The 20,160-nt window shown below is 45.0% G+C and overlaps 1 protein-coding gene across 5 annotated transcripts in view; it reads left to right on the top strand.

Annotated features, from left to right (window-relative positions):
• LYRM4 (LYR motif containing 4) overlaps positions 1 to 20,160 on the top strand; it is a 138,868-nt gene that overhangs the window by 25,120 nt on the left and 93,588 nt on the right. The window contains exon 3 of one of the 5 annotated variants that reach the window (XM_028130182.2): positions 9,109 to 9,412. The exons of 3 other annotated variants lie outside the window; for them this stretch is intronic. In XM_028130182.2, coding sequence (XP_027985983.1) covers positions 9,109 to 9,117 — 9 coding nt within the window. In that variant the 3' untranslated portion in view covers positions 9,118 to 9,412. Of the gene's footprint in view, positions 1 to 9,108; positions 9,413 to 20,160 lie in introns of those variants that run through there. One more of the 5 variants, XM_054721520.1, reaches the window with a different exon arrangement.

Below are 20,160 nucleotides of genomic sequence, written 5' to 3' on the forward strand. Positions count from 1 at the left end.
GCCTAGGAAATTATCTTTCTTTCACTAAGGTGAATGGGTGGAAAAAACAAGACTTGTGGTGGTAAATAACTCGTATGCTTAAGATAGTTATACAAAGAAACTGATCTGCACATTTGCATATACTTTGAGAATAGCAGATTAATGAGTTGCATTTTGAAAACTGGAACAGTGGCACTTTCCAGGCATCAGTGGTTGAAATTTATGGAACCTTTAACATTGGAACTTGTCCTTATCCTACCTAATAAAACAGTAATATGCAAATTGACTGCACATTTGCTACGCCCAAACCACACCCACCAGTCAAGCCACCCCCACCAGCCAATCAGAGCAAGCATGCAAATAAGCCTGACCAAGATGGCGGGTAATTTGCATACATAGGCGCCCTGAGCTGACCCCCCCTGCCACGGATTGCAGGGAGCTGGGTGTCCGCTCGGCTCCAGCGGACACCCAGCTCCCGTGGGGGCTTTTGGCCTGGTGCACGAGCGGACCCCTTGCCATCATTCCCAATATAAATTACCAATTCCATTAAATGAAACTTCAATTTCTAGACTCGATATAAAGAGCAAAGTTGCTAAAACCATTAAAAAGGCCCAACTTCTTATTATTGATGAATGCACCATGGCATCCAGACATGCTATAAACGCCATAGACAGATTACTAAGAGAAATTATGAATTTGAATGTTGCATTTGGTGGGAAAGTTCTTCTTGGGGGAGATTTTCGACAATGTCTCAGTATTGTGCCACATGCTATGCGATCAGCCATAGTACAAACGAGTGTAAAGTACTGTGATGTTTGGGGATGTTTCAGAAAGTTGTCTCTTACAACAAATATAAGATCAGAGGATTCTGCTTATAGCAAATGGTTAGTAAAACTTGGAGATGGCAAACTTGATAGCAGTTTCCATTTAGGAATGGATATTATTGAAATTCCCCATGAAATGATTTGTAATGGATGTATTATTGAAGCCACCTTTGGAAATAGTATATCTATAGATAATATTAAAAATATATCTAAATGTGCGATTCTTTGTCCAAAAAATGAGCACATTCAAATATTAAATGAAGAAATTTTGGATATACTTGATTGAGATTTTCACACATATTTGAGTGATGATTCCATTGACTCCACAGATGATGCTGAAAAGGAAAATTTTCCCATTGAATTTCTAAATAGTATTACTCCTTCAGGAATGCCGTGCCATAAATTAAAATTGAAAGTGGGTGCAATCATCATGCTATTGAGAAATCTTAATAGTAAATGGGGTCTTTGTAATGGTACCAGATTTATTATCAAAAGATTACGACCTAACATTATCAAAGCTGAAGTATTAACAGGATCTGCAGAGGGAGAGGTTGTTCTGATTCCAAGAATTGATTTGTCCCCATCTGACACTGGCCTCCCATTTAAATTGATTCGACGACAGTTTCCTGTGATGCCAGCATTCGCAATGACTATAAATAAATCACAAGGACAAACTCTAGACAGAGTAGGAATATTCCTACCTGAACCCGTTTTCGCACATCGTCAGTTATATGTTGCTTTCTCTCAAGTTCGAAGAGCGTGTGACGTTAAAGTTAAAGTTGTAAATACTTTATCTCAAGGAAAATTAGTCAAGCACTCTGAAAGTGTTTTCACTCTTAATGTGGTATACAGGGAGATATTAGAATAAGTTTAATCACTTTATCAGTCATTATTTGCATCAATGTTGTTTTTATATTATGAGTTTGTTATTGTTATATCATTTTGTTATTTATTAATAAAATTATGTATTATTTTCATATACACTGTACTCATTTCCTTTTATCTCTCACACTTTTATTATAGAGGGGAAGTAGCAATATTAAAATATTTCCTCTAATTAATTCCCTTTTTAATGTGCACGAATTTCATGCACCAGGCCACTAGTTTTGCATAAACTCAGAAAGATTTAATTCTTTGGCACTTTCCCATGTAAAATTTGGCAAGCATCACCAAAACAGGCTGGTTTCCTCTTCTAGTGTAACTTTGCTCAGAGTAGAAAATGTTTAGAAAAAGTTACCTGTAAGTAATCTGTTCCACCATTTCAGCTGTGTCTTCATTTTGAAATGCTAAAACTACCCTCTAAAAAAAAAAAGACTAGATTGGCTGTCATTAGACATCCCCAGTGAATCCACTTAGAGGCCTAGTGGCCACCCAAGACTGCCAGTGCCCAGAGCTTCCATAGTAACTAGTAGATCAGCTAGTAACTAGGTGATTGATCATGTGATCCCTAAAGGCCCTGCTCAGAGAGGCCCTGACAAGTGAAAGCATTCTCATCCTATCAGAGAAGTAGTCAACAACTGGAAGGTTTCTGTTCACTTCCCTTTCACATCAAGACTGTTCCTAAATTCAAGAATAACATTTACCCTAGTTGGCTTATGAGCTGTAGTGGACTCCTGGAGCCACCTCACTCTAAGCTGGTAAACTTGACCTTGGTGAAAATGCCTAAAATAAAGTAGCATCTGTATTTCTTTCTCATGGGCCACTGTAATAGCCTTCTAACTTGCTCCAATTGCCCTTGACCCCAAATGTTCTATTCTTCGCACGCTGCCAGAATGATCCTTATAAGGAAAATCAGAGCAGGTTACACACTGGTCACAGTGCTCCAGGGGCTTCATTGCACCCTGACAATGAAATATGATGTCCTTATGAAGTCATCAAAGGCCCTCCATTGCTCTTGTCTCCTCGCACTATGTCAGTACCTTCTTCATATCTCTTGTACAACTCCAGTTTGTTCACATCTCAGAACCTTTGCACCTACTGCCTGGACTAGTCTCCCCATTCCTTCCAATACCTTGATTCCCCTTTTCCCTCAGACTTTTGCTCAGACTTCACTTATCACAAAATCTAAAATAGCCTCCTTCCCTCCGTCACTCTATCACCTTACCCTGCTTTAGTTTTCATTACAGCATGTATCGAACCAAAAATAACATTACTGTTGTCTTGTTTGTTTTCTCCTTTCCTGTGCAGACAGGGATCTCACCTGTCATGGTCACTGCTATCTGGTACGTAAGAGCATGGGCTCTGAGCCAGCCTGACTGTGTTCAAATCCTTACTCAATCTACTATGACCTTGAACCAGATATCTAACTTCTCTGCGCCTTATGTAAAGTACAGATGACAACAGGCCCAACTTCATGGGTTATAGTGAGCATCAAATAAGTTAACATATGTGAAACCCTTAGAAGGATGCTAGCACATAGTAAATACTATTATTATCCAGAGTATCTAGAATAGCCCCCCATAAAGTTGGCTCTTACTATTTATTTGTGGACTAAATAAATATATGAAGAGTTTGGCCCCTGAGATTATACTGTGCAGTCAAGGAGTCTGTGCCACCAAATTGTGGTATCTTGCTGGCTGCCCCAAACCTCTCTTCAGAGAGAATGAACCTTGAAAGGAATGCAGAAATCTAATGAGGATCTTGAGTCATTACCCTCATGAGCTGTACTGTCTTCATATCAAGTCCCTCTTTCACTTGAGTACTTGGGCCCAGAGACCATCAGGATGCACATCAACCTCAGCATCATTTTCCACAGATGAGAAAGCTTACTGCCGCCTTTCCAGCTGCCAGATGTGCACATCTATAAGGCAGTACTCAGACTGAAACCCTTCATCAGACTGTCTCCTCTCTCAACACTGTACCCTAACTTCCTTGCTTTCTACTCAATCTTTCAAGTGGATCTTTTTTTAACTTTTCAGTCACTCAGTCAGCTGTTATGCTGATGATACAGCTGTAAGCATGGTAAGATTTTGCAGTTCTTAAAAAAGTCTCTGTGCGTAGATTTCCTTCTTTCTGGAGGGTAGCAAACCCAAGGTGCAATAAAGCTAGATGCCTTGTCCCTGGCTAATGACCAGATCTGGGTTCAGGTCTTCCAGTTCCTTAGAGCAAACTCAGATGTTCAAGGACATGAGCACCTGAGTGGGTAGAAACTAATGGATAAAGATAATCTTAAGTCATCCCCCAATTTTGTTTCTAAGATATTTAAGGACCACAACAACCTAGCTCCGCCTCTCATCAGAGTCATTCTTTCTTTATATCCTTAATGCACAGAGATAGTTAATCTTCATTGTGGCAACCCTGAAGGATTCGGGAGAGCATCCGCATTTCTTATTAGCCTTTCACACTGCACCTAAGGATTACTCTGATTTGAAGAAGTACTAGTAAAATGGCAGATTGTTTTCCCTCCATTATTAGTAAGGCAGGCACCTTTTGCTCCTTCTTTATCATTATTGTCCGCTAAATAGAAGTCTGACATACACGTGTTCTTTCTTTGACACTTTTGGACCAACTCCCTGAAAATTATAATTCAGTCTGGCAATCTCTAATTTCTTTCCAGCTATCTGCATTATCTTAACATCTTATAACTAGTAAAGACATTCTTCCACCTTTCTATAAACTCCCATTATTTTCATATAAAATCATTCTATAAAGACAGATTGACCCTGGCAGCTTGTATGAGTTCTTCCTCTCTCCTGAAAGCAAGTTCTGGGCTAGCCTCCACTAAACTGAGCTTTCCTGTCTGCTCCCAAGTCTAAGACAGAGTACATAAATCTCTCTTGCTTCTGACTGCCTTATCATTTTTTAAATATGTAGATTGATGCTTTGATCTAATTTTGGTTTATCTATATAGGTATAGGGCAGCGATGAGCAACCTTTTGAGCTTGGTGTGTCAAACTTCGCCAAAAAACTCAGCATAACTCGGGTAGTGTGTCACTTTGAGGAAAAAAACATTATTTCACACATGTTTCATCCTCAGGAGCAGCAAATGTTTCATCCTTGGCATGCGGCCGCGTGTCATCAAAAATGGCTACTCGTGTCAGTGATGACACGCGTGTCATAGGTTCGCCATCATTGGTGTAGGGGAAAGTACTACCGGGATATACTTTTAAACTATATATATATATATATATATCTGTTCTATTAAATAAGTGAATAATAGATGGGATCTAGGATGGAGACAAGGAGTTTGTCTCCAAAGAGTCAAAGTGAGAAAGAACTTCTACAAGGTTCATAATCCCAGCCCAACTTTTCCTCCAAAAAGCTCATAAGGTCAATTCATAATCATATGGAGTAGAGTGGGTGCTCAATAAATATTTAGGAAAAGAAATTGTGGGCACAGAATTGCAGTATATACATTATATTTGATTTATTGAGCAGATTGTGTTTAATGTAGCAAAGAAGCCAGTCAGGGAGCAGGAAGAAGTCAAATTAGGAAGAAACTAGTATTGACATTAGGGCTTGAAAGCTTTTTTTAAAATATACCTTATTGATTTTTTTTACAGAGATGAAGGGAGAGGGATAGAGAGTTAGAAAACATCGATGAGGGAGAAACATCGATGAGCTGCCTCCTGCACACCCCCTACTGGGGATGTGCCCGCAACCAAGGTACATGCCCTTGACCGGAATTGAACCTGGGACCCTTCAGTCCAAGGCTGACGCTCTATCCACTGAGCCAAACCAGTTAGGGTTTGAGGAAAGCATTTTATTCTTTCTTTTTCCTATTACTTAAGACATTATTGCTTTTCAACTGCTATTTAATTTTCTTTGAAAGAAGATGTTCTGCTTAGAGATAGGTGCTAGTACTGGTGATGTGTCACCTACCGGAAAGGTTGGGGCCAAGAGAAGTTTTTAGAATTCATGATGGTCAAAATATAGGGTGGGGCAAAAGTAGAAGCACCTAGTTTATCCTCTCACTGTACAATTACATACATCAGCTACAATATATTTTTCCATCCAAATACTTAAGTGACAAATAAGGCTACTTCGTTCTAAATTTCTATAGTTCAATATCTGTCCCCTTCTTCTTTACTTGCAGAAACTTACTGGTACACTTTAGAGTAATTTACTCTATGCTCAGTTTTCCTTGGCCATTTTTCCCCAAGATCTTAACTCTGTAGTTTAGGCTACATGTGAGAAAAGTTGTAGCCAGCTATGTACATGGTGGGTGAAAGTAGGCTTACAGTTGTTCATATGAAAAATAAAACAATAATTAATAATAACCCAGAAATAAACTCTGTGTTTCACATACTCAACTGTAAACCTACTTTTTCAGTCTATTCAATATGTAGTCCCTCTGCAGCTATAAAAAGGCCTATATTTTTGCAAATTCATAGATTAGGGATCAGACTGTGAGGGGCCTTATTTTGACAGAAGGTAAATAAGACTTTGGATGTGAGAGAAGACAAGATTTGTACTTCTTTCTCTAATAGCTCATTTAGAACTCTTATTAAAAGCTAACAGCTTACTGTCTGTAGTATTATGAATAGTTTATCCCAGGGGCTGATCTTATTTATCATTTCTGAAAAACACTTTCACTCTCCCTGCCTTCAAAAGAAAAAATACAAAAACCACAGTCTGAAAATGGTAAAGTTCAGCCACCTTATTTAAGAAGTGTTTGCTCAGAATTTCCCCACAGATTTGAAGGTTGCAGCTCCAATTGTGCTTTTCTTGACAAGCTATCACTGAAGTGCCCTTCAGTGGAAACCTTTTGGTGCCTTACTGCTTGGCTCATCCTTTCAAGCAATCAGAGTTAATTCAAGTCATGCTTATACTGAAGATCTTCTCCCAACATGACAAAGGAACAATGTCACATCTTCTAAGAAGGGTAATAGAAGGGGCACACCCTGTTCATGTTAATTTGTGTTTTCTGTACCACATCCTCTGAGGTCCAGTGTGTATATGAGAATATGTACTCATTTTCTGAGCATTTGATATCTGTAGTTGGATTTTTGTCAAATTTGACGGGTTTCGTGTGTGTGTGTGTGTGTGTGTGTGTGTGTGTGTGTGTGAAGGATAGTTTTATTTGTACCTTTTGAAAGATTTCTCCTAATTATACTTGTATCATCCTAAAAAAAAAACCTAAAAAAAACTTGTTTTATTCAACGACATAGTAAGAGAAGAGGTTTTGAGCAAGATACACCTAAATTTAAATTATAACACAAGGATGATAGCTCCCTTAGTCATGATATTTAATTTCTCTTAAAACATTATCATTTAATTTTTCTACTAAAGACAAAGGAATACCATTCTTAAGTTAAAGTTAGTTTTGTACTTGCTATATTTTTGAAATATCAAAGCCAAATGATATGTCAGAAATTTTAACTCTTCCTTTATCTGATAACTAAGGCTGTCATTTTATGGATTGGTCAGTTATAAATAAGAAAAAAAAAACTAAAAATTCTCTAAGATGTGCCACTGTAATAATCTTAGTTTTATTTAATAATGCTAGTATACAATTAAATCAGTATTTTAAATATTTTCCTTTTCTTCATACATTTTCACTTCATACAATACTTCTCTTCTCCCCACCCATCTCACCTCCTTAATGTAGTGAAAAAAAGACTTACCCCAAGTCGCATGGATTCCTCTTCAAAGTCTATCACAAATTTGTGATTGCACCATCAAAAATTCCATGACCTTTTAGGCCTCATCCATAAAAAGTACACAATTGGGTGTATTAGTTCCAAGATCTCTAATAGCCCAAGAATTTTTTTATGAATTTGCTGTACTTAACAAACCTAAATGGCTTGTTGAAATTGGACTGGGGGTTTCAACAGGTTATTCCTGAATTTTACTAATAAGTTAGTGTATTCCAGAATTGCCTACGCGGGGATAGATTTGCCATCAGAGCCCAATAAATACTCATCACTGAATGCTGGCTGGCCTAGGAACCAGCCGAGGCGGGCTCTGTTCCCACCATCTCCTTGGCAGCTGGCAGGCAGTCCTCATATGCAGACCTCCTTCTGTAGGTAAGGGGAAGGTCATGCCATGGCTCTCTAAGATCCCTTTCATGTCTGACATTCTCTGATTCTGAAAATGATCATTAGGCTCCAGAACATACCTGTGAAGGGATTAAGAACTATAACGGTGAGTTATGTCACTGACCTTCTCTATTTACTAAATTGACTTTAAAAAGAAAGCATGATTCCCCAGATCTCACAGATACCATGTTTTGATAAGCGTGGGAGAGTAACCAGGTTACATAAGGCTGAGTTATGTAATGTTTATTCTTCATAGTCAGCCTCAGCAAGGGAACAATTCGAGAAAATACTTTGGGATACTTCATAAAGCTTTTAACACTCAGTGATGACAGGAATGTTACATGGGTCAAGGTGAGGAACAGCAGTTTGCTCTTTCATACAGGTGACAGGTTGTAGATAACTTATTGACAAATGAGGTTTTCTTCACTAGGACTCAACAAACCTGAGAAAGAGTGGGATGGGGAAGGGGAGACTGTAAAAAGAGAAAACAATAAATTTTTCTCTAGTTTTGAACTGGGTTCTGTCTTAGTGCCAAACTTGGTGTTTTGCTTTTTTTCATAACTCTCAGCTATTATTTAAAGTTTGCAGCTAACTTTACAGCTGTACTAGAGGCCCAGTGCACTGGGGGTGGGGGGGTCCTTCAGCCTGGCCGGCCCCCTCTCACAGTCTGGGAGCCCTCAGGGGATGTCCTACTGACTGCTTAGGCCATCCCCCATGAGCTGCAGTCTGGCCTCCCTCTGCAGGAGGCGACCAGGAGGATCAGGGGAAGGCGCCGCCCCCATCACCCTGCTGCTGCTGCCAAAGCCAGCTGCCGGGGCTACCGACCCTCGGCCCTTGCTTCTTAGCATTGCACCCCCCCCCCTGCCCACTTGTGTGTGGGGGGGCAATCTGGGGCCAGGCTGGCTGGGGGAGGGGCTGTGGGATGTTGAGGCACCAAGGTGCCTCAGCCTCCGTGGAGGTTCCGGGACCACGGGCCACCCCACCTCTCCTAGCGCCGCCTCTGCAGAAGAAGGGGCTGTGACTGGCACTGCCCCGCCTCTCCCAGCACCCGCCTCTGTGGACAGAGGGTCCGCGAGGCACGAGTGGAATCAGTCCGGGTCCACCGGTGCCACCCGTGGGACTGGCCCAGGCCCACCACACCACTGGCCCTTGGCCCTCGCAGCTGCTGCGGCTTTGTCTGGAAGACATCTGGTCTAATTAGCATATTACCCTTTTATTAGTATAGATTTTCATAATATTAAAATACTTTTCTTACTGGAAATTTTTTTTTAAACTGAACTCAATTTCTCCTACAAGACATTGACCACTCTTTTCTTCTACTCTAGGCAGTTTAGCAAGCCATTAGGAACAAGCTTATTCCTGTCTGTTTCTGTACCGTGCAGAACCTGTAGCATGGACATCATACTTTATGTCCTGCCTTCGCAGCATTTCTGTTGCTTCGTGAATGGAAGCACCTGAGTCTCCCTTAAGCTGGATATGAGGATCCTTGAGGGCTGGGCCTTCCATGGCCACTGGACCAGCACAGCACCTATACCCAGCTCCTGAGGGAAGGCTTTCAATGCCCTTCCTCCCCCTTCCTTGCCTGGTGAAATGTTGTTGCCTTCTGGGCCACCAAACAATAAAACGTGACTATAGATTTATTACATGGCTTTGCAATGATGTATTAGTAAGTTATCTTTGCCCCTAATGCTCTCACCTTCCAGAGGGACAGGGTTTCTTGTTCACCATAGTATTTCCAGTGCCTCAGAGATGTAGTAAACACAGCATTAATGCTTAATAAAGGCAAGGTGGTTTGGTAGGAAGACACAGAAGGAAAAGTTTTAAACTCGGAAACACTGGTTCTAACCCATGCTCTGCATCTGACTCATGGTATGATCTCCAGTGAGTCGTCTTTGGTTTTATTAAAAATGTGTTTTTATTGATTTCAGACAGAGGAAAGGAGAGGGAGAGAAAGATAGAAACATCAATGATGAGAGAGAATCATTAATTGGCTTCCTTCTGCACTCCCCATGCTGGGGATCTAGCCCACAACCCGGGCATGTGACTGGGAATCTAACTGTGACCTTCTGGTTCATGGGTTAATGCTCAACTACTGAGCCACACCAGCTGGGCCAGTGAATCGTCTTTTAAAGAACTTTACATTGTATTTTTCATATACAGTTTACATTCCACATTAATTTCAGGCGTACAGCATAGTGGTTAGACAATCATATATATTACAAAGTGGTCCCCTCTATATTTCAAGTACTTACCTAGCAATATACATAGTTAATACAATATTACTGACTTATTCCCTATGCTTTAATTTACATCCCTGTGACCTTTTATTTTCCTAGAGGAATGCACTTTTTTAAAGCTATGTTTTTATTGATTTGAGAGAGAGAAAAGGTGGTAGAAGGAGAGAGAAAAAAAAAACATGGATGAGAGAATCATTAGTTGGCTGCCTCCTGAACACCCGCTACTGGGGATCAAGCCCATAACCCAGGTATGTGTTCTAACTGGGAACCAACCAGTGACCTCTTGGTGCATGGGACAATCCTCAACCAATTGAGCCACACTGGCCAGGGCCCTGTGACTATTTTGTGACTACCAATTTATAGTTCTTAATCCCTTCAACTTTGTCACTCAATCCCTCAACCCCCCTCCCCTCTGGCAACCATCAGTCTGATCTCTGTATCTGTGGGTTTGTTTCTATTTTATTCATTTATTTTGCTCTTTAGATTCTACATATAAGTGAAATGATATGCTACTTATCTTTCTTTGTCTGAATGATTTCACTTAGTATAATACCCTTAGGTCCATCTATGGTAATGGTAACATTTTCATTCTTATTTATGGCCAAGTTATACTCCATTGTACATAGGTACCCCCTCTTCTTTATCCATTCATCTATTGATGGACACGTAGGTAGCTTTCATATCTTGGCTATTGTAAATAATGCTACAGTTACCATAGGGGTGCATATATTTTTTTCAAATTAGTGTTTTGGGTTTTTTCAGATATATATCCAGAAATGGAATTGCTAGGTCATAGGCAGTTCGATTTTTAACCTTTTGAGAACCTCATTCCAGTTTTCGTCATGGTTGCTCCAAACTGATATCCTAACAGTGCAGGAAGGTTCCCTTTACTCCACATTCACACCAACACTTGTTTGTTAATGTATTGATGATACAAATTCTGACAGGTATGAGGTGATATCTCATTGTGGTTTTAATATGCATCTCTGATGATTAGTGACATTGACCATCTTTTTCTATATCTATTGGCTACCTGGTTGTCCTCTTTGGAGAAGTATCTATTCAGGTCCTCTGCCCATTTTTAAATTTGATTGTTTTTTTGGTGTTGAGTTTTATCCATTCTTCATAGATTTGTATGTTAACCCCTTATGGGATGTATCAGTGGCACATAGCTTTTTATGTTCAGTAGGTCGTCTTTTTGTTTTGTTGATGGTTTCCTTTGCTATGCTAAAAGCTTTTTAGTTTGATTTAGTCACATTTGTTTATTCTTTTGTTTTCTTTCTCTGAGGAAATATATCAGAAAAAAACATATAGCTAAAGGAAATATCAAAGATTTTACTGTCTATGTTTTCTTCTAGCAGTTTTATAATTTGGAGTCTTACATTTAAGTCTTTAATCCATTTTGAATGTATTCTTCTATGTGATGTAAGAAAGTCTAGTTTCATTTTATATATATAACTAGAGGCCCGGTGCACGAAATTCGTGCACTGGGGGGGGGGTGGGGGTGGGGGGGGTGTGCCCCTCAGCCCAATCTGCACCCTCTTCAATCTGGGACCCCTCAGGGGATGTCCAACTTCCAGCAGTCAGACATCCCTCTCACAGTCCGGAACCGCTGGCTCCTAACCACTCACCTGCCTGCCTGCCTGATTGTCCCTAACCCCACTGCCTGCCTGCCTGCTCGCCCCTACCTTGATCTCCTGCCAGCCTGATTGCCCCTACCTTGCCCTCCCCTATCAGCTTGATCACCCCAAACTGCCTGTGCCTTGGCCCCGAGTCTGGCCTCCCTCTGGAGGCACCACCCCCATAACCCCAATGCTGCTGCCACTGCAGCTGGTTATGGCTGCCTGAGCCTTGGCCTTTGTAGCCACTGCGGCTTTGTCTGGAAAGATGTCCGGAAGACAACCACTCTAATTAGCATATTATCCTGTTATTACTATAGATTTGGGGACCATTACAACCACGCAGAACTTGAAGAAAACACATGGCCCTGGTCAGTTTGGCTTAATGGAGAGAGCATCGGCCTGTGGACTGAAGAGTCCAGGTTTGATTCTGATCAGGGGCACACATGCCTGGGTTTTGGGCTCAATCCCCAGTAGGGGACCTGTGGGCGGTAGCTGATCAGTGATTCTTTTTTTTTTTTTTTTAATATATTTTATTGATTTTTCACAGAGAGGAAGGGAGAGGGATAGAGAGCTAGAAACATCGATGAGAGAGAAACATCGACCAGCTGCTTCCTGCACACCCCCCACCAGGATATGTGCCAGCAACCAATGTACATGCCCTTAACCGGAATCGAACCTGGGACCTTCCAGTCCGCAGACCGATGCTCTATCCACTGAGCCAAACCGGTTTCGGCTGATCAGTGATTCTTATCATTGATGTTTCTATCTCTCTCTCCCTCTCCCTTTCTGACATTTTAAAAATATATATTTTTTAAAGAAAACACATGATCTTCACTTTGGGCTTTGTCATCTTACAATATCCTTTGTGCAGTGTTTTAACTTCCCTCAACTTTCCTTTACCCACCTTTAAAGTGCAATCTATTTTGGGGAAGATGATCAGGAAAGTGATTCCAATGGGTAGAAGTTTTTTTTGGAGGGGATGGGTCATGAAGATATTTAAAAATTGAGCATGGTGATGGTTGTGCCACTCTGAATTTACTTTAAAAAACCAGTTCATTGTACACTTTAGGTGACATGTACAGTATATGGATATTTCTCAACAAAGCTGTTCTTTTATTTCTTTTTAAATAAAGACCAGTCTTATAATCAATTGCAGATGTTTACAGAGGCCCCTCAAGATTTGCTCACCATGTCCCAAATCACGGCTGTGATTCCCAGTTGCCTCCAGTCCTGGTGGATCTGGATGGTGTGGTTTGCAAAGGAGAAGGTGGCAAGAGGCTTATGGAATTTCGGCAACCCCATTCCCCCGGTCTCCTCATAGGGCACCAGGGCCATTCCCACTGTGCCAGCTCTGCTCCCTTTAACCTGTTGGGCAAAAGAATCCTGCGTGCTCTGGCCAGAAAGTGCATTCTTTCTTAGGTGGCCCGGATGCTTTTTTTAAGGTCGTTTTATGGATTCAAAATAATAAACAGAGATGTGGAAAGCTTTTGTCAAAATCCTTTTACATGGTTCTTCCAGTGTCATGGGAAATGAGATGTGGCTCTGAATTCATCCCAAAGTGTGTCTTTGGGCAAAAGCACCCAGAACGGCACAACTCCTGCAGAATGCCCCACACACTTTGCTGTCAGGACTCAGGGGGGCTTGAGGGTGAGCGAGGCGGCGGTGCCAGCACAGGACCTGGGAGAAGGTAGCGCTTTCTACACTGCCCAGGCCACGTGGACTACAGCAGTACCCGCCCAGGTGGGCAGGGTGTTTCTGCTGTTTTGTTTTGGTCTGGCCTCCACCCCGTCAGCCACAGACCTGTGCCTGCACTGAGACTGAATGGTTTGATGGCCCTACTTTTTGGTGGACAGTGGATGCACTCCCAGAGACTGGCAGTTAGACTCTGGTGGCTTCTGAGTCCCTTGTGGGGAGAGTCCGGCCCTAGGTCAAGAACAGACTCAGGCGTCCTCGGCCAGGAGGCCTCCTTGGGCTAGGGGCCGCCACAGTTTGAAGGCTGGCCATGACCCCAATCCTGGCAGGGGTCTCCTCTGGGGTGCTGGCAGGCCTGGGCTAGGGCTGCGGGAGGTTTAGAGGCTGGTCACGCCCCCGATCCTGGTGGGGATCTCCTCTGGGGGGCTGGCAGGCCTGGGTTAGGGTCACTGGCGGTTTGGAGGCCGGTCACGCCCCCGATCCTGGTGGGGGTCTTCTCTGGGGTGCTGGCAGGCCTAGGCTAATGGCCACCCTGGTTTAGAGACTGGTCACGCCCCCGATCCTGGTGGGGGTCTCCTCTGGGGTGCTGGCAGGCCTGGGCTCTGGCGCCGCAAAGGGAGAGGTTCCTGAATCTGCTTCCCACACACCTAGGCTAGGATACATCTTGTAGGAGGCGGCTTTAATGCCCGGGGTCGGTGACCAGGTCCTCCGGAGCCTCGCTTTCTGGGCTGCAGTCCCACGTCTCCCAGTGCCCCAGCCTCGGATGCGCCCATGCAGTTGCCCCCACCACCAGCCACCTCAGCGCAGGCCACAGCAGCTGAAGCCAGCCTCTTGGAAGCCAGGCCACCACACCCACCACCCCTAGTAGCTCTCTGCTGCTTGCTCTCTGTGCCCTGTCCACTGGGGCGGGGGAGTGCTCCCAGCCCAGAGGCCCTCCCTCCCTCCGCAGCCTGGCTTGGGAAGCTGGCCTCATGCTGGGGCTACTATGCCAGCATGCCCACTCGGCTACTATGGGTGCGACTCGGGCCCCCACGGAGGCCAACCTGGAGAACGTGGACCCCAACTCTGCATCCGGCTGCTGCAGATGGCCTCGGTGGTCAACTACCACCTGCTCCTTCCACTGGCCCCATTGATCCCTCTCAGCACCAGCCATTTAGGCGAGGGTGGCGATTACCCAGGGACATCACCCCTGGAGCGGCTGGCTGGGCCCGGCCACGCCCCCCGAGTTGCGATGGGTCCCGGTACCCCAGGGAGGCTGCTGGCCGTGCCCGGCTACGCCCCCCCCCCGGGTCGCGATGGGTCCCGGAACCCTAGGGAGGCTGCTGGCCGTGCCCGGCCATGGCCCCCCCCGGGTCGCGATGGGTCCCGGTACCCCCGGGAGGCTGCTGGCCGTGCCCGGCCACACCCCCCCCCACCCACGGGTCGCGATGGGTCCCGGGACCCCTGGGAGACTACTGGCCGTGCCCGGCCACGCCACCCCGGGTCGCGATGGGTCCTGTGCCCGGCCACGCCACCCGGGTCGCGATGGGTCCCGGGACCCCCGGGAGGCTGCTGGCCGTGCCCGGCCACGCCCCCCCCCCCCCCCCCCGTCACCATTGAACCTGGGACCCCCGGGAGGCTGCTGGCCGTGCCCGGCCACGCCCCCCCGGGTCGCGATGGGTCCCGGCACCCCAGGGAGGCTGCTGGCCGTGCCCGGCCACGCCCCCCGGGTCGCGATGGGTCCCGGCACCCCAGGGAGGCTGCTGGCCGTGCCCGGCCACGCCCCCCCGGGTCGCGATGGGTCCCGGCACCCCAGGGAGGCTGCTGGCCGTGCCCGGCCACGCCCCCCCCGGGTCGCGATGGGTCCTGGCACCCCAGGGAGGCTGCTGGCCGTGCCCGGCCATGCCCCCCCGGATCGCGATGGGTCCCGGTACCCCAGGGAGGCTGCTGGCCGTGCCCGGCCACGCCCCCCCGCGTCGCGATGGGTCCCGGGCCCCCCTGGAGGCTGCTGGCCGTGCCCGGCCACGCCCCCCCCGGGTCGCGATGGGTCCCGGGACCCCCGGGAGGCTGCTGGCCGTGCCCGGCCACGCCCCCCCGGGTCGCGATGGGTCCCGGGACCCCGCGGAGGCTGCTGGCCGTGCCCGGCCACGCCCCCCCCGGGTCGCGATGGGTCCCGGCACCCCAGGGAGGCTGCTGGCCGTGCCCGGCCACGCCCCCCCGGGTCGCGATGGGTCCCGGCACCCCAGGGAGGCTGCTGGCCGTGCCGGCCACGCCCCCCCGGGTCACGATGGGTCCCAGGACCACGGGTGGCTGCTGGCTGTGCATACCACGCCCCTCTAGGGTTGCCATCACTCACCAGGACCCCCGGAACTAAGAGGATTTGGCGCCGCCATCTTGGTTTTCTCAACGGCCAGTTAGGCCACCCGGAGTCCCGCCCCCAGCCTCTGGCAGGCCCAATCATGGGCATAGCGGAGGTGCGGTCAATTTGCATGTTTCTCTATTATAATGTAGGATATATATGTATATATATACATATTTTTATATATTATATACGTATATGTATACACACACACACACTAGAGGCCCGGTGCACGAATTCGTGCACAGGTGGTGTCCCTCTGGGTGGCCTGCAGGGATCAGGCTGAAACTTGCAGTCCAACACAGCCTGCAGCTCCTACCTGCTGCTCCCGCTCATCCTGGCCCCACTGTGCCTGCCGCAGGCTCTCGCCCAATCAGTCCCGATCAATCAGGAGAGACTTGCATTGCCACAGCAGCGCTCACCAGCCATGAGCCCTGTGTCTGGCGCCCTCCCAAGGGGAGTGGCCTGCGGGATTGGGCTGAAACCAGCTCTCTGACATCCCCCAAGGGGTCCTGGATTGAGAGAGGGTGCAGGCCAGCCTGAGAGACCCCACCCGTGAATGATCGGGCCAGGGAGAGAACACGGGAGGGCTCCAGGGCGTGTCCGGCCCATCTCGCTCAGTCCCAATTGGCTAGATACCAGCAGCAAGCTAACCTACTGGTCTGAGCATCTGCCTCCCGGTGGTCAGTGCACGTCATAGTGACTTGTCAACCAGTTGACTGACTGCCCCCTGGTGGTCAGTGCACATCATAGCGAGAGTTTGAGCAGCCTTTGCATATCACCCTTTTATTATATAGGATGTTCAATATTCCCAACACCATTTGTTGAATAGACTGTCTTTACTTCATTGTATGTTCTTTGTCAATATATTAATTGACCATATGCTCATGGGTTTATTTCTGGTCTCTCTAGTCTGTTTCATTGACCTGTGTGTTTGTTTTTACGCCAGTACCATGTTGTTTTGATTATCAGGGAGCATGATACCTCCAACTTTGTTTCTCTTTCTTTAGATTGCTGTGGCTATCAGGGTCTTCGTATTTCCATGTACATTTTTGGAGCATTTGTTCTAGCTCTATGAAAAATGCCATTGGTATTTTGGTAGGAATTGTGTTGAATCTATAGATTGCTTTTGGTAGTATGGATATTTTAATGATTTTTATTTTATTTTACTATAAGCACAATATAAGTTTATTTCTCTTTTTTTTCTTAAGATTTATTTTACGTATATTTATTTTTTAAATAAATCTTTATTGTTGAAAATATCACATATGTCCCTTTCCCCCCCCCCCACCATTGCCCTCCCCATCCTCCTTCCCCCCAAGCCTTCATCACCCTACCATCTGTGTCCATGGGTTATGGACATACGTTCATTGGTTGATCTCCGCGCCCCCCCCCCCCCAGCTCCTCCCTCCCCTGCATTCCCTCTGAGGTTTGATAGTCTGATCGATGTCTCCATGTCTCTGGGTCTATTTTTGTTCATTAGTTTATGTTGTTCATTAGATTCCACTTATGAGTAAGATCACGTGATATTTATCTTTCTGTGACTGGCTTTCTAGTTCCATCCATGCTGTTGAAAATGGCAAGAATTCCTTCTTTTTTATAGCAATGTAGTATTCCATTGTGTAGATGCACCATAGTTTTCTAATCCACTCATCTGCTGATGGGCATTTAGGCTGTTTCCAAATCTTAGCTATGGTGAATTGTGCTGCTATGAACATAGGGGTGCATATATCCTTTCTGATTGGTGTTTCTAATTTCTTGGGATATATTCCTAGGAGTGGGATTACTGGGTCAAATGGGAGTTCCATTATAAATTTTTGAGGAAACTCCAAACTGTTTCCACAGAGGCTGCACCAGTCGGCATTCCCACCAGCAGTGTATGAGGGTTCCCTTTTCTCCACATCCTCTCCAACATTTGTCCTTTGTTGATTTGTTGATGATAGCCATTCTAATAGGTGTGACGTGGTACCGCATTATTGTTTTGATTTGCATCACTCAGATGATTAGTGACTTTGAGCTTTTTTCATATGTCTCTTGGTCTTTTGTATGTCCATTTGGGAGAACTGTATATTTAGGTCCTTTGCCCATTTTTTAATTGGGTTGTTTGTCTTCCTTTTGTTAAGTTGTATGAGTTCCCTGTAAATTTTGGAAGTTAATCTCTTATCGGATGTATTATTGGCAAAGAAACAGCAATCCTAAATGACTCACTAGATCAGACAGAACTAATTGCCATCTTCAGAACATTTCACCCCAAAGCTACAGAACATACATTCTTCTCAAGTGTGCATGGGTCATTTTCAAAGATAGACCACATGTTAGGATATAGGCTAAGTCTCTACAAATTCAAGAAGATTAAAATAATATCAAGCATCTTCTCAGATCACAATGGCATAAAATTAGAAATCAGCTACAATAAAAACAATCGTAAACAATCAAACATATGGAGGCTAAATAGCATGCTATTAAACAACAAATGGGTTACCAAAGAGATCAAAGAAGAAATAAAAAGCATCCTGTAAACAAATGACAATGAAAGCACAACCCAAAATCTCTGGGACACAATAAAAGCAGTACTGAGAGGGAAGTTCATTGCACTACAGGCCTACCTCAAAAAAACAAGAAAAACTGGTAATAAATTAACTCTACAACTTAAAGAACTAGAAAGAAAACAACAAGAAAAGCCCAGAGTAAGTAGAAGGAAGGAAATAATAAAGCTCAGAGCAGAAATAAATGACAGAGACCAAATATATATATATATATATGTATATATATATATATACACACACACACACACACACACACATATATATATATGTGTGTGTATATATATATATATATATATATATATATATATATATATATATATATAAATAAAACCAAGAGCTGGTTCTTTGAAAGGATAAACAAGATTGATGAACCTCTTGCCAGACTCACCAAAAAACAAAGAGAGAGGACCCAAATAAACAAAATCAGAAACGAAAGAGGTGAAGTAACAACAACTGACCGCACAGAGATACAAAGGATCGTATAAAAATACTATGAACAACTCTACTCCAACAAACTGGACAACCTAGATGAAACAGACATATTCCTAGAAAAATACAACCTTCTAAAACTCAACCAGCAAATCAGAAAACCTGAATAGACTGATAACTACTGATGAAATTGAAGCAGTAATTTAAAAAAAAAAAAAACTCTCAGCAAACAAAAACCCTAGTCCGGAAGGCTTCACGGGAGTTTTACCAAACATTCAAAGAAGAACTAACACCTATCCTCCTCAAACAAACTATTCCAAAAAATTCAGAAAGAAGGAACACTTCCAAGCTCTTTCTATGAGGCCAGCATTTCCCTAATTCCAAAACCAGATAAAGACATTACAAAGAAAGAGAATTACAGGCCAGTATCCCGGGTGAACATAGATGCTAAAATCCTAGCAAATGGGAGCTAACAATGCATTTTAATGATTTTAATTCTTCCTATCCATGAGCACAATGTGTATCTCCATCATATTAGTATTTTCTTTAGTTTCTTTCTTCAGTGTCTTGTAATTTTCATAGTACAGGTCTTTTACCTCCTTGGTTGAATTTATTCCTAGGTGGTTGTTTTTTCGATGCATTTGTATATAGGATTATTTTCTTAGTTTCTTATTCCCATAGTTCATTATTTATATATAAAACCCTAATATGCAAATAGACCGAATGGTGGAACCGAACAACTGGTCACTATGATGTGCACTGACCACCTGGGGGTGCGCGCGGAACATGGCGGGCATTCGACAGCAGGCGACAGAGCATGGAAAATGGCAGGCGTCGGCTGCAGCAAGATGGTGGAGCAGGTGAGCAGGGCAGCCAGACTAAGGCAGGACACCAGTCGCTGTCAGGGGCAAGCCTCTGGTGGTTACTGAAAATTCTTTGCTTCTCCGCGCCACAGTCCCGCCTGGCACTCGCACCTGCTGCTGGTGCCAGCCCACTTACACCCGCTGCTGGGGCCGGCAACCACCACTGGCACCCGCTGATCGCCCTTCAGGGCTTCTCCATCTCCTCCTGCTCCTGAGAGGCGATCGGGGCAGCAGCTACCGCTCGCACCCGCTGATAGCACTGGCCCCACTCACACCCACTGTTGGCACTAGTCCCAATTGCTCTACACCATCAGCAGGTGCGAGGGGGGGGACCAGCGCCGTCAGCACATGGGAGCTGTGGTGACAGGAGTGGGGCTGTGGGCAGACAGAGGACCGGGGGCCATGGCGGGAGGGGCCGGGCAGGGGCGCAGAAGATGGGCGCATGTTGCAAGACTGAGACCCGCCCCTGTGCCCACCGCAGCCTCGTGGCCCACAGTTCCTTTCAAGGTGCACAAATTCGTGCACTGAGCCCCTAGTTGATGTATAAAAATGTAACGTAGTTCTGAAGATTTCTTTGTATCCTGCTACTTTATTGAATTCATTTACCAGTTCTAGTAGTTGTTCAATGGATTTTGGGGGGTTCTCTTTAT

Source organism: Eptesicus fuscus, chromosome 9, assembly GCF_027574615.1.
Source record: "Eptesicus fuscus isolate TK198812 chromosome 9, DD_ASM_mEF_20220401, whole genome shotgun sequence".
NCBI lineage: Eukaryota > Metazoa > Chordata > Mammalia > Chiroptera > Vespertilionidae > Eptesicus > Eptesicus fuscus.